Raw genomic sequence first — 14,621 nt, forward strand, 5'->3', positions numbered from 1 at the left:
TTTTAAAATAAAATACTCCACTTACTGCAACAGCTCTGCGGTACAGGGTGAGAGTGGTGCAGTCTCCACTGAGCTGGGGGCTGACAGCAGGCAGAGCCCACCACGTGGCGGCCTGAGACACCTGCTCATCAGCTGCCGCATCAGCGAGTCCAAGGTTGGTTTGGGAAGAGACAGTTCAGGCTCTCCCTGGACAATGTGGGTTAGAGGACAACCACTCTCCGAGTCAACGCTCGGATTTCCTGTTCCCTGACTCTTATGAAGCCGGCAAACCTCTATCCGTGTTGCTCTACTTCTGTGCGTGTGTAGTCCTACTGCTTAATCTATGCTATTTACTTGAAATTATGCACATGCTTGGATCACATAAGTTGTGAATTAATTTTCAGAAGAGAAATATTAGAAAAAAGTATACCGTAGGCACAAACACAAGCATAACTTTCACAGTCCATCCTTTTGACTAGTTGTTTCAAAAAGGCACAGCTAAACTTATTTAAAGGAACTCAAACTGACATAAATGATTTGGTCTCATGAACAATTTTATGAAGTTAACTCTAAAATCACACTTCTTTTGATACTCAGAAACCAATCCTGACTTTTAATATGGTTAGTTCTTTGCTGTGGAAGACTAGAGTGTCCTCTGGCTTAGTTTTTCTCTATAGATTAATCCGACACCTGTCACATTAAAAAAATGTGCAATTCTTATATCCAACTAATGAAACAAAGTAAAACTATTTTTCACTCATCAGCTGTCTCAATTTCTAGTTTATATGGAGATACACCATCTAAAAACAATTGGATGAAGCATGAAAATAACGCTTCCTGAGCTATTGTGCTCAATGCCTTTACATTTATTTCTTAGCATCATATCAGCTTCAGTATTGCCTTTGCTCTATCTCAGCCAGCTGCTTCTTACCTATTTTTTTATCCTTCTTGTTCATAACAAGCTGATGTAGACGTTCCTTTAGTTTATTGTATTCACGCTCTTTTCTCTTCATATCATGATTATACTGAGTAGCTCGACTTGCAATGATATTTTGCAATTTCTGTACCTGAAAAAAGCATTTTCTATCAAATGAGTCCCTTTAGGATTGATAAAACCAGTTAAAATTGACAAATTCAAAAGAGAAAAGAAGTCCTAGCATTCGCCTCCTGACAAAAGTTTTAAAATCTAGAATTATTCTGCCTTCTCCATAACCATTAGAAATCCCTCTCTAAAACAGCATTAAACGAACCACATAAAGTTTTTATTTTTTAATTCTGAAATTTCCAGAGCTGCTTTCTAAATTATCTTCTACATCTTTCACCCTACATATAGACTCTGCTCATTGAGAAACCAGAAACTCTTACGGAAGTATTCAAGTGATTAAAGCACCATTTGAGACAAGCAGAATTCGTCAGGTCATTGGGAGTGACTGCCTGATACTCCTGACTTGAATCACTCCATTCCTTATCAATCTGTGACAAGGCAAATCAGCCATGGCATACGGCAGCAGGTAAACAGGTTCGTTTTTCTCTGATCGTAAACAGTTCTCAAACTACAGTAACCCCAGTTCTCAAATTAGAGTAAGTCCAAACAGCCGAGAGAAGGGGGTTCGCACACATGCTGAGTGCACGCCTGGCACTACCGCTCAGTGTTGTACCCACCATGGCTTCCCAGCAGCCCCTCACAGGAAGTACGTTCTCTTCATACAGACAACCTTACTCTCTGCTGGAGATGATCATGTTTAACCAAATCCTTACTAAAGATGAACTATATTCAAACCATTTATGTGTAATCAACAAATCAAGTCAAAATTTTCTGTGAAATAACTCAAGGAAATGTATAAGCAACCTTGCAGTTTAGTTAAGACTTCATTACCCACTTACTAAATATATGACTGAATAAATATGGTAAAACAAATCTGTCTAAACCACAGTAAGGTCCTGAAAGAAATACGCTCCCCTAAAAGTCTTGAATTATAGTTAAAACAACATACATAACACTGAAAATAAGTATTGTATTTTTACAGTTATCACATGGTCAGGGAGCAAACTGCAGAGTAACAAATGACATAATGGTTTCTTCTTACATAAATTTAGAAATAATAATTTCAAATGCATTAACTCCATAGGTGTCAATATTAAGTAACCACTAAAGCAGAAATGTGATTATAATTATAAGGTCTTTAGCCTTAGAAATGAGATTTTTAATGTCAATTGCTTTTTTTTTTTTTTAACAATAGCTCTTGTGCCATTTAATCAAGTAATTGACTGGATGAACAATGTCAATATCTAACATAGTGCAAGAGGAGGCATGCCAGACACTAAGTACGGCAGAGAATGAAAGATCTGCATTTAAGGCACCCTTGTGGCTGAGAAAAAGTGACAATGCATGTTAGTCTAGGATGGACAGTAAAGGACACTGCTTGTCACAAGCTATGGACTAATATACTAAGCGAAATGGGTCCACTCGGGGCAGAGGGTGGCCAGAGTTCCTGACCTCTCAGTTAAATAGATACCGTACTGTACACAGAGGTCTATCATACCAATTTGACACAGGATGAATAAACGGTTCCTTTTTTTTGAGGAAGATTAGCCCTGAGCTAACATCTGCAGCCAATCCTCCTCTTTTTGCTGAGGAAGACTGGCCCTGAGCTATAATCTGTGCCCATCTTCCTCCACTTTATATATGGGACACCTGCCACAGCATGACTTGATAAGTGGTGCGTAGGTCCGTACCTAAGATCCGAACCGGCAAAGCCCAGGCTGCCAAAGCGGAACGTGCGAACTTAACCGCTGCACCACTGGGCCGGCCTCAGTTCTTTCTTATTTTGAAGAGGCTCTTATGGTCACCTCGAATTACAAACAAACAAATTCACTTAAACTTTATCTGCAACAACTGACAACTCACCTCATCTTTTTCATTTTTCAGTAGCTGATGCAAATTCCGGTTCTTGCATTGCAACTGTCTGTCTCTTTCCTGAAGCCCAATCATTTCTCTCCTGGAGGTTTCCAGTTGTTCCTAAAACATTCACATGCAATTTTGATTAAAATTAACATAGGATTCAGAGCAACTGAATTCTTTAAAGGTTAGTAAAAACAATTCACACATACTAGGGTTTGTTAGCTAAAACTGAGGTTTAATATCACACAGAATGTTTATTTAAAGCAACTATTATAAAGCTCAGTACTATAAAGTTACAAAATTTACTTAAATTTTATTTTCTCCCCAAAGCCCCCCAGCACATAGCTGTATATCCTAGTTGTAAGTCCTAGTTCTTCTATGTGGGATGCCGCCACAGCATGGCTTGATGAGCGGTGTATAGGTCTGTGCTCAGGATCCAAACCAGCAAATTCCGGGCTGCTGAAGTGGAGCACATGAACCTAACCACAATGACACCAGGCCAGCCCCTACTTAAATTTAAATACCAAATTTTTTAATGTATATACAAAAGAGCTTCAAAGCGGATCCTTTGAAAGGCACTTGACTTATCCCAGTGATGCTGCCCTTGGACATTTAAATTTTTTTTATTTTTTTTGCTGAGGAAGATTAGCCCTGAGCTAACATCTGTGCCAATCTGCCTCCACTTTATATGTGGGTCACTGCCACAGTGTGGTTGATGAGCGGTGTAGGTCTGTGCCTAAGATCCAAACCTGCAAACCTGGGCCACCACAGGGAGTGCACCAAACTTAACCACTAGGCCGCAGGGCTGGCCCTTTTAAAATATTTTTTAACAATTCTATAGCACACTCTTTGAGAAAGAGCCAAGAGTGACTCGGAGCTAAGTCTGAAGATGGCTAACCAAGCAAAGTGGCAACCCTTCACGGGAAAAAGAGCGAGGTGATAGCCCGACGCCAGTTCTCCTTTGCAGGCAGTCAACTCTCTGAAGACTTTTCCTAGAGAGGAATGGGAGCACCCCTGGGATTGGTGTGGGATAAAATGCTCACTTCTAATTCCTTCCACACATTCCCTTAGGAACTGTCCCAAGCTCTGCTTGAGGCCACTGAAATATTTTTTAAATCCTCTTATCTTTATAAAATATAAAAGTCACTCAAGTTATGTCATAACTGACCACAAACAACAACTTGCGCAATCTCTGTAACAATGGATCTCAAAACGATACAGAAAATTTAGGTCTATAACTTGGACAACTCTAAGGTTGTCAGAATTTTTGCCACCCTCTTCTTTGGAGTGTTTAAAACTTCCTATCATGCCAGACCTCTTGGCATGGCTAAGTTTTTTGTTTTTTTTAAAGATTTTATTTTTCATTTTTCTCCCAAAGCCCCCCCATGCATTGTTGTGTATTTTTTTAGTTGTGGTTCCTTCTAGTTGTGGCATGTGGGACACCACCTCAGCGTGGCCTGATGAGTGGTACCACATCCATGCCCAGGATTCGAACCAGCAAAACCCTGGGCTGCCAGAGTGGAGCATGCGAACTTAACCACTCGGCCATGGGGCCGGCGCCTGGCATGGCTACAGTTAAAGGCACTCAGCCAGCTGATATGCCCCACGTGTCAAATCAGAGATTCCCTCCAAGTGATTATCAACGCGTCACTCGACCTCATCATCATCCCTGCAAACCTCAACACTCCCTTCCTGCATTTATCTCAGTGAATCATACCATCAGCCTCAGTAAACTCAAGACACTCAGACAGTATCTTAAATTAATGACTTTCTCATTCTCCAAATTCAACTTTTCATAAAATTCTACTCATTCTACGTCTTAAGTTTTTTTCACATCTCACTCTTACTATCTCCACTGGCACTACTTTAGTTCAAGTCCAAAACCTCTCTGGCCTGGGCAACTGCTAAGGCCTGTGACAGCTGTTCTGTCCACCAGCCTTCTGAGCCCCCTACCTTCATCCCAAATACAAATCTGCACCTGCCCCTAAGACTTCCCCACCCCACTGCTGGAGCGATATTTACATCATGCCTTCCTCCTGTTTACATTCCTCGGGGCCTCCGGGTTTCGGTACAATGCCTTTCACATCATCTGAAGCCTGGGTCCCAGCCTCACCTCTTACCACTCTTCATCATATACCATATACCTCACCCCTATGGAGCTATTTGCTGTCACCTGAAAGTAAATGCTCTCTCATACCTCCATGCTTTTATACAGGTTACACGCTCTGCTTACAATGTCTTTTCCAAACATTGGCAAATTTCTACTCATTCCTCAAATCTCAGATCAAGTGTTACCTCTCTGTGAAGCTTTCCCTGACCACACCAAGAACAATTAACAAAGTAAATAATCATGGTTCACTGTGCCTCCTTCCACTGGACTACAGTCTCCTTGCAAGCAGGGACTGGGTTTCATTCATCTTTGAAACCCAGTGCCAGGGCTGGCCCCGTGGCTGAGTGGTTAAGTTCATGCGCTCCACTTCAGTGGCCTGGGGTTCGCCGGTTCAGATCCTGGGCACAGACCTACACACTGCTCATCAGGCCATGCTGTGGTGGTGTCTCAGAACTAGAATGACCTACAACTAGGATATACAACTATGTACTGGGGCTTTGGGGAGGGAGAAAAAAAAGAGGAAGATTGGCAATGGATGTTAGTGCAGAGCCAATCTTCTTCACCAAAAAGAGTGATTTTGCTTCCATTAAAGAAACCCAGCACCTAGCACATAAATACTCAATAAATTTTGCTCAACAAATTGAATGAATCATATGCTAGTTCTAGAAACTCTTCAGGGATAGATCAGCAACTTTTCCCATTAAACACACATTTCTGTCCACAGAAAAATACATGACTTTGATCCAGATCAAATCCCAAATTAGAAGATATTCTGGAAAATACTTTATTCTCTGGGCAGTCCTAATAAGCAATCACTCCGTAGAGGAGAGGCTCAGCAGCCCCGATTAGCAAGATCACTATCTAATTATTCACCAGCTACTTACGAGAACTTGGCCAAGGGTTCACAGATGTAAAAAGTTTTAATGCAGAATTATTGCCTTTTAGGGTTTACAACTCTAGGTCAGTCTACTTCATAAGACCTTCCATAAGTCTCTCTGATTAAGATTAAAGTATTATGCACAACTCAGTCTTTTTATAAGCCTAGAGGGTACCAACTATCCCCTCCAGCTCACCACAGTTCCCCAGTCAGCCAAGATACACAGTCTGATAATCTCTACCTCTTAAACATACAGGATGTACAAAAACCTAAAAATACTACTAAAGATAAACCTACTGTTATCACTGTCGATGAGCTCAGAAGACAACATAAAATAGCATTAGGCAATGACACGTGGCACATCTGGTGGGCAGATGTGCTGAGGAGCTAAGATGCCCCTCAACCAACCCCCAAATGTTCCCAGTGTTCACATACAGGCCGCCTCTAGGCCACTTCTTTGCTGTCGACTTCCCATCAGAGGATTTTAAAATATTACACTGAGAGATCTATTATGCAATAGAGTTCAAAGATTCGAGATGCTGAGTGGGTTTTTTTTTTTTTTTTATATTGTTGTTACCTGTTCTTGGAGGGAGCTGGTGGGAGAGGATAACAAGGAAGAAAAATAAGTGGAGAGGCATGGACCAACAGGTGAAAAACTAACAGGAACTTCATCTCCTGAGAGTATGCTGATTCAAAGGCTATTTTCCCAGATAAGGCAACCCAATGTGGATAATACGCTTTTGTCTTGATGATATTATTCATAACATACAATCATAAGTCCCTACTGTACCATCATTTTGAACACCTTCTTCCCTCTCCTTCTCAAATGAGTAAAAAAAAATTTTTTTAAAAAGGAAAACAAAGAATGAAAGCAAAGCAGAAGCCAGCAACAGATGTTCTATCATTTAAGGCAGCAGATCAATGGCCTGTGAAAAATATTTCCTTTGTTCAGAGAAAGAAGCAAGTTCATGAAAGCATTCCTCGACGGTCTTCTCTGGAGCCCCAGGGACCTCCACGAGTCACAAGTTATCTGTCCTGCTTTCATTACTGAGCTTCAGCAACTCTGGCACAGATGCCCTCAAGAATATTCTTCTTGGCTGTTTGCAGATGACATGATCTTATATAGAAAACCCCGAAAATCCATCGGAAAACCAATAGAAATAATTAACAACTACAGTAAAGTTTCAGGGTACAGAATCACCTTAGAAAAATCAGTTGCTTTTTTACACTCTAATAACAAACTTACAGAAAGAGAACTCAAGAATACAATGCTATTTACAATCACAACTAAAAGAATACAGTACCTAGGAATAAATTTAACCAAGGAGGTGAAAGACTTAAACAATGAAAACTATAAGGCATTACTGTGAGAAATTAATAATGACTTAAAGAGATGGAAAGAGATTCCTTGCTCATGGATTGGAAGAATAAACACAGTTAAAATGTCCATACTACACAAAGCAATCTACAGACTCAATGCTATCCCTATCAGAATCCCAATGACATTCTTCACGGAAATAGAGCAAAGAATACTAAAATTCACATGGGGCAATCAAAGACCCCAAATTGCTAAGGCAATCCTGAGAAAAAAGAAGAAAGCTGGAGGTTTCACAACCCCTGACTTCAAAATGTACTACGAAGCCATAGTGATCAAAATGGCATGCTACTGGTACAAAAACAGGCACACAGATCAGTGGAACAGAACTGAAAGCCCAGAAATAAAACCACACATCTGTGGACAGCTAATCTTCGACAAAGGTGCCAAGAACATACAATGGAGAAAAGATAGTCTCTTCAATAAATGGTGTTGGGAAAACTGGACATCCACTTGCAAAAGAATGAAGGTAGACCACTATCTCACGCCATACACAAAAACAAACTCAAAATGGATCAAAGATTTGAAGATACGTCCTGAAACTATAAAACTCCTGGAAGATAATATAGGTAGTACACTCTTTGACATGGAACTAAAAAGGATCTTTTCAAATACCATGGCCTCTCAGACAAGGGAAACAAAAGAAAAAATAAACAAGTTGGAATTCATCAGACTAAAGACCTTCTGCAAGGTGAAAGAAACTAGGATCAAAACAAAGAGACAACCCACCAACTGGGAGAAAATATTTGCAAATAATTTATCTGACAAGGGGTTAATCTCCATAATATATAAGGAACTCACACAACTGAACAATAAGCAAGCAAACAACCCCATCAAAAAGTGGGCAGAGGATATGAACATACGTTTTTCCAAAGAAGATATAGAGATGGCCAATAACACATGAAAAGATGTTCAAAATACACATCAAAACTACTCTAAGATACCACCTTATGCCTGTTAAAATGGCTCTAATCACTAAGAAAAAATAACAAATGTTGGCGAGGGTGTGGAGAGCAGGGAACCCTCATACACTGCTGGTGGGAATGCAAACTGGTACAGCCGCTATGGAAAACAGTACGGAGATTCCTCAAAAAACTAAAAATAGAACTTCTATACGACCGAGCTATCTCACTACTGGGTATCTACCCAAACAATTTGAAATCAAGAAGCCAAAGTAACATATGCACCCCTATGTTCACTGCAGCACTATTCACAATAGCCAAGACAAGGAAGCAACCCAAGTGCCCATCGACTGATGATTGGATAAAGAAGATGTGGTATGTATATATACAATGAATACTACTCAGCCATGCAAAAAGACAAAATCATCCCATTTGCAACAACTTGGATGGACCTGGAGAGAATTATGCTAAGCAAAACAAGCCAGTCTGAGAAAGACCAGAGGATTTCACTCATATGTGGAATATAAACAAGTACTGGGACAAAGAAAACAGTTCAGTGGTTACCAGGGGAAGGGGGGTGGGGGTGGGCACAGGGTGTGAAGGGGAGTGCTTATGTGGTGACAGTCAAGAAATAATGTACAACTGAAATCTCACAATGATGTAAACTATTACGAACTCAATTAAAAAAAAAAAGAATATTCTTGGAATTAACTGACACAGCCTCTCACAATAAAACTATTTTAAATTAAGCATCTACTTTATTAAGCAAGATCGGATGGAATGGGGGAAACTTTATTTTCCTCAGATATAAATACGTCCTAATCTTTCTACAGATTGGGCAAGTCACTAAACAGTTGATAAAATCAATGCCTTCAGTATAGATCTTACGAAGCCGCAGGATTGATATGCACAAACTACTCAGAGTTCACTTTTACTTACCAGTTTAAAAAACCCCCCAAAACTTAAAAACATTAACCCTAAAAGTTGTTTGATAAGGCCAGTGAAAATCTGGCATATCAAATCACATAACGGCATTGAAACACAGATGGACAAGAATTTCTACCTTAAGTTTTGCATAGCAGCTCTGCAGATGGTCCATATCACTTCCCAGTTTCAGATTCTGTGTTTCCACATTTTCCTGAGCTAGAAGGTTCTTCCGCTGAAGTATAAGTAGCTCATTCATACAATTTAAAACAGCAACTATATTTAATTCTCTCTTTGTGTCTTTACCTTTGGATTCTTCATATAATGAAGGAAACCCGAAAGTAGTCAATTCCTGGTAAGAGAAAATGTTTTCCTAAAAGTTGGTTACCAGACATTTTCATAAAGACACAAAAGACAGAAATCTTTTCTGAGAAAGAAACTATCCTGAGATAGTTAAGAAAATCGTAAATATCCCAAAGGACAAAGAATTGAGAGAACTGGGCTCTACCAGCCTCTGCTCTGCAACCACGTGACCTGGAGCGGGGCACTTAGGTTTCTACATCAGTAAAACAGGGTGAGACTCCCAGCGGAGGAGCCCTGGGTGACAGGGAGGCTAACCTGCTCCAGACAACATTTACCTTGCATCTGGCCTAGATGATCATCAAGCTTCTCTGCAAAGCTAATGTGATGATTCCCGGACCATTATGTAACAACATACCAGTGCTTGACAAGTGTTTTTCCCATAACTGCGATATTTTCTACTATATAACATGATTTATGCTATTGCTTCTTACAAAAAAAAACACGTTACCTGATCCAGATATGAAATACTTTGTTCAATATTCTGTTCTGTGCAGAAGGCACTGAAAAAACTGTGCACATTTTTTGATAAAGGTATTGAAGAACATAGCACTTGCTGTGAGTATAAACTTGATGGAGACATCTTTGTTTCTGAGGTATTTTGAGAGATATTTTTGCTTTCTGAAAGAATCAATAAAAGGCATTTATGTAAATAATTTATAAAAATGCATACAAAGCAAACAATCTCCATTACCAAAGATTTTAAATTATAGAAATATTTTAAAATATTTCCAAATTAGGACAAACCTATTCTTTGTATGAAAACCATATACCTTTTTCCCAAAATGATACAACTATACAGCGGTGCTCTTAGTAAGCATGTTAAGCGACACTACACTACCCTATTCTCAGTGCATCAGATTTACAAAAATAACAGACAAAAACCACTTGTCTATGCCACTCAAAGTTTATGCGATTCAAGGAGTACGTCAGAGAAATGTTTTGAAGTAGCCAATGAATTTATTTCAAATGCATGAAAACTTGCCTCAAAAATAATATCAAGTAACCTATTACCCATCTAAAGCATTTAACCCCACAAATCACGGCACAACACTTAGCTCTCCCTGATGATTTTTCTCAAGATGAAAATTAGATATTTTGCAAGTATTTATGTCTTTCTCTAGTCACATCTTCAATATTTATGGTAATTATAGTTTCACTGAAAAATCCACCTTTACAATTACTGCCTTAGTTTATCATTATTTGAGACTCAGTTACCTGAAGACAGACCTGGATCTGTAACAGTCATCCAATCTCCCATAGCACTCGCCAGAGCCAGGATACCTGAGGGCCAGTTCAGCAGGGGAACACAGAGTCCAGCTGCTGCCACTCTTCTACGTAGGCATCTAATTAAACAGCAAACACAGAATAATAGCATCTAATTAAAAATATGAAAGCACATACAAAACCAATGTATAAGAGTTAGGTGTACGTCCTTCAAAACAGAAGAATTTTGCATTTACTCCCGTGCACTTCCATATAGAAGATGGTAGAGCTCAATAATAATTGTGCGTGTGTGTGTATAACGATCAAGGCTAAAGGATTCTCAAATTCTACTGAGGTATTCACATTACTTCATATATAAAGTACGTGGTGCATGATTTGACTCACAAGATAAATCCAAGGTATAGCGCTGTACTAAGTAACAAACATTTCTATACTATATCCTCTAAAATAAAGTACAATTTTTATTTACGTAGGTGAAAAGATGAAAAACTTCTTGGCCAGCATTCCTACTTTTTGTTTTTACTAAATATTACTAGCAAACTTTTAAAAATTTTTTTATTGAGGTAACATTGGTTTATAACAATATATAAATTTCAGGTGGACATCATATTTTGACTTCTGTATAGACGACATCGTGTTCACCACCAGTAGTCTAGTTTCCATCTGTCACTGAACAAATTTTCCCCTTTACCCCTTTCACTTCCTCCCCAACCCCCCAAAACCTTTCTTTTTAGTTACAATTCCCAGCATTGGCACAGACATAGGAAAACAAATACTCCCATACACCACTCCCCAGAAAGAGCACATCAACATATACTACTACCAAGCAATTTGGCAGTATCAAAAGTCATAAAAATGAAAATATTTTAATTCAGAAATTCCATTTCTAAAATTTTACCCTAATAAAATAATGATTTGTACAAAGATTCATCTACAATATTCATTTACAATACCAAAAAACTGGAAATAACTTATAAGTTCCACAATAAGAGATTGGGTAAATGACACATTTATACAACATTGTGCAACCTTTAAACACAGCCATGTAGAATTACGATGGCTAACAAATACATAAAAGGCCAGAAATATATATGAATGAAACGGATTAAGTATAAGAAACACACAGCGGGGCCGGCCCGGTGACGCAGTGGTTAAGTTCACACGTTTCACTTCTCAGTGGCCCAGGTTCGCCGGTTCGGATCCTGGGTGCGGACATGGCACCGCTTGGCACACCATGCTGTGGCAGGCGTCCCACATATAAAGCAGAGGAAGATGGGCACGGATGTTAGCTCAGGGCCAGGCTTCCTCAGAAAAACGAGGAGGACCGGCAGTAGTTAGCTCAGGGATAATCTTCCTCAAAAAAAAAAAAAAGAAAGAAACACAGCCTTTTCGGTCTGCCATCCACATTTACACTTTTTTACAGACATAGTGGAAGAAATAAACATTTCTCCATCATAAAAAAAAACAATTCAAATGAAATTATAAATGGCAACTGGAAGCCAATTTCAAGGTCAGGGATAGAAGGAGGAGAGGTGAAGATTGGAGGCAAACTGGAGAACACAAGCCAACACTCTGGACAGTTGCTTCTCAGCTATGATACATCGTGACCGAAGGAGAAAGTGGGTCCTTTGTTGCTACATCTTTCCATTTTTTAAGAGATGTTGGAATTCTAGATTTTTATGTGAAATCTCCAATTTTTAAAGGTTAAAATGAAAAAGATTAACTGTGCAAGTTCTCGTGTGGGAAGCGGGAGGGGATATGAAAGCCCTCCACATTTTGATCTGAGAGGGGTTTATGTGGGTACACACATTAGAGCAATTCATCAAGCATCTGTGCACCTGACTGGATGTAAGTTATACCTCAAACAACTACGCTTTTTAATAAGCCAAATAAATGTGTCTTTAGGGCAGATCTGGACTGTGGATCAAGAGTTCATCACCCCTGTTCTGAATATTTAAGATTGTGGGGAACTGTTCACAATGTAATGTAATAAGCAAGTGACAGGAAAATTTTCATTCATTCAGCAAACCTTTAATTGTGCTACTATGTGCCAGGCACACTTTTCCAGGTACAAAGGGAGGCCCTGCTCTCAAGAAGTTCACCTTCTAGTTGGGGCAGAAATAGCTAAGAAGCAAGCAATAATTTAAATTAAATTAACATAACAATGAGGAGAACTATAAAGAAAATAAAGACAGTAACATGAGAGAGTGTTGGGGTGGGGGCATCCACATTAGCCAAGGGGGGCTGCACTGAGATGCTTGCATCTGAACTGAGGCCTAAATGATAGAGAGTAAGCCACAAGATGATCAACGACCCGAGCAGCCCAGGTAGAGCGAAGAGCAGATACAAAGACCCAAGACGGAAATGAACTTGGTTAAGTATGAAAAACATCAACATCTGAAGCACCACAAGCAAAGACAGATGGAAGGAAGCTGACTCCCTAAATTACAACGAAAAGCTACTGAAGGAGTTCAGGCAGGAAAGCAACATGATCTCCCTTAGGCTTTAAAACAGGTCACTCTGGCTACTCCACCCTCTGAGGAGATTACAGGTGGACAATAGTAGAGGCTGGGAGAAATCAGGTTACTGGTATAGCTCAGGCAAGAAGACCAGGGCTCCATCACAGCTCTAACAGGTGGATAAATGAGGGATGTGTTCTGCAGATAGAACCTTCAGGACTTGCAGATGGACTGAAATATGAGCAAAGGAGAGATCAAGGATGGCGCCCAGATTACAACAGCATAGAATATATACCAATGCAAATGATGGGATGTGTTCTATTACATGTTATCAAGTCACACACACAGGTGGTTATCCAGGCCAGCACTGAGCTTTGGCCATTTTTCTACTCATGTGCATTGGTCAGAGTACCTTGAACTAGTCTGCACTTCCCACTGTGCTTAAATGGGTGCCTTCAGCAACTGGATGAGCAGGAGGAAGTTGAGTCTGCACCAAGAAAGACAATGATTTTACTTTTGGCTTTCAGAGACAGTAAGTTTAAGCAAAACAGGATCCAAAGGACAATAAACCCATCTACTCTAACCCTGCTCTGCTTGGGTAAGTTAGTTAACCTCCCCAAGCCCTGGCTTCCTCACAGGTAAACTGCCATTACAATGGTGCTTACTTCAGTTTCCCAAGAGGATTAAGTAAGATAACGCACAGGAAGCATATTTAGCACACGGCATGTGGGACACAGGTAATTAACATCAGGTGTCATCATCATCATCTAGACACAGATCTGTTTGGTACAAATGACAGGATTCTAAAACTTGTTAGAAAACACACTGCTGCTCTTAATAAAAGTTGAACATAAATCCTCAGAAGATCTGGAGCCAGATATCCTTATAAAAACACATTAGACAGTGAGTTAATTCTTTCTAATTGTTAGGTTCGTGGAGGGACAAGATCAGAAGAAAACAGAAATAGGGACCCTTCTAAGTCCTGTTTTTAAAGATATTTGTAAATAAGACACAATAGTGCCCTACGGGCCTTTTCTCCTCATACAGAAAGATCATCCAACATCACAGCGTGTCTACTACATATCCATTCTTTAAAGTTGTATTTAAGTTAGTTACTCTCTGTGAATTTAGCTCTCCAGTGTCTAAAGGTTTAGACAGTGAACTCTTCCCTGTCCCATTAACTAAGAAAAAAACAAATCTGCAAAATATTCGGGTCTAGTTAAATGTTCACAATGAAAACTCAAACTCCATTTTGAAGTGCTATGAAACAAAGAATTTACTAACAATTTATGATTTCACACAACGTTAAAGTTTCTATGGATCCTCTTCTGTTCAATGATGCACCAAATTATACACTACGAGCCTTGTGATAAAAGTTACCCAACCAGTTTTTCCAAAAGAGGAGACTTAAGAGTGTCAATCAATGTACAGCCACCTGCCGCATGATGACCTTTCCGTCAGCGACTCACCACACATACGACGCTGTTCCCACAAGATTAGTACCAC

At 39.6% G+C, this 14,621-nt stretch overlaps 1 protein-coding gene across 6 annotated transcripts in view; it reads right to left on the reverse strand.

Moving 5' to 3' along the window:
• The window catches only part of SSX2IP (SSX family member 2 interacting protein), a 50,237-nt gene that overhangs the window by 21,382 nt on the left and 14,234 nt on the right, over positions 1 to 14,621 (reverse strand). For 3 of the 6 annotated variants that reach the window (XM_046645547.1, XM_046645549.1, XM_046645546.1), the window contains exons 2-6: positions 10,648 to 10,775; positions 9,881 to 10,050; positions 9,209 to 9,421; positions 2,888 to 2,998; positions 911 to 1,046 (exon numbers count right to left, since the gene is read on the reverse strand). In XM_046645547.1, coding sequence (XP_046501503.1) covers positions 911 to 1,046; positions 2,888 to 2,998; positions 9,209 to 9,421; positions 9,881 to 10,050; positions 10,648 to 10,690 — 673 coding nt within the window. In that variant the 5' untranslated portion in view covers positions 10,691 to 10,775. Of the gene's footprint in view, positions 1 to 910; positions 1,047 to 2,887; positions 2,999 to 9,208; positions 9,422 to 9,880; positions 10,051 to 10,647; positions 10,776 to 13,527; positions 13,547 to 14,621 lie in introns of those variants that run through there. The other 3 variants (XM_046645551.1, XM_046645550.1, XM_046645548.1) reach the window with 2 other exon arrangements.

This window comes from Equus quagga, chromosome 18 (assembly GCF_021613505.1).
Source record: "Equus quagga isolate Etosha38 chromosome 18, UCLA_HA_Equagga_1.0, whole genome shotgun sequence".
NCBI lineage: Eukaryota > Metazoa > Chordata > Mammalia > Perissodactyla > Equidae > Equus > Equus quagga.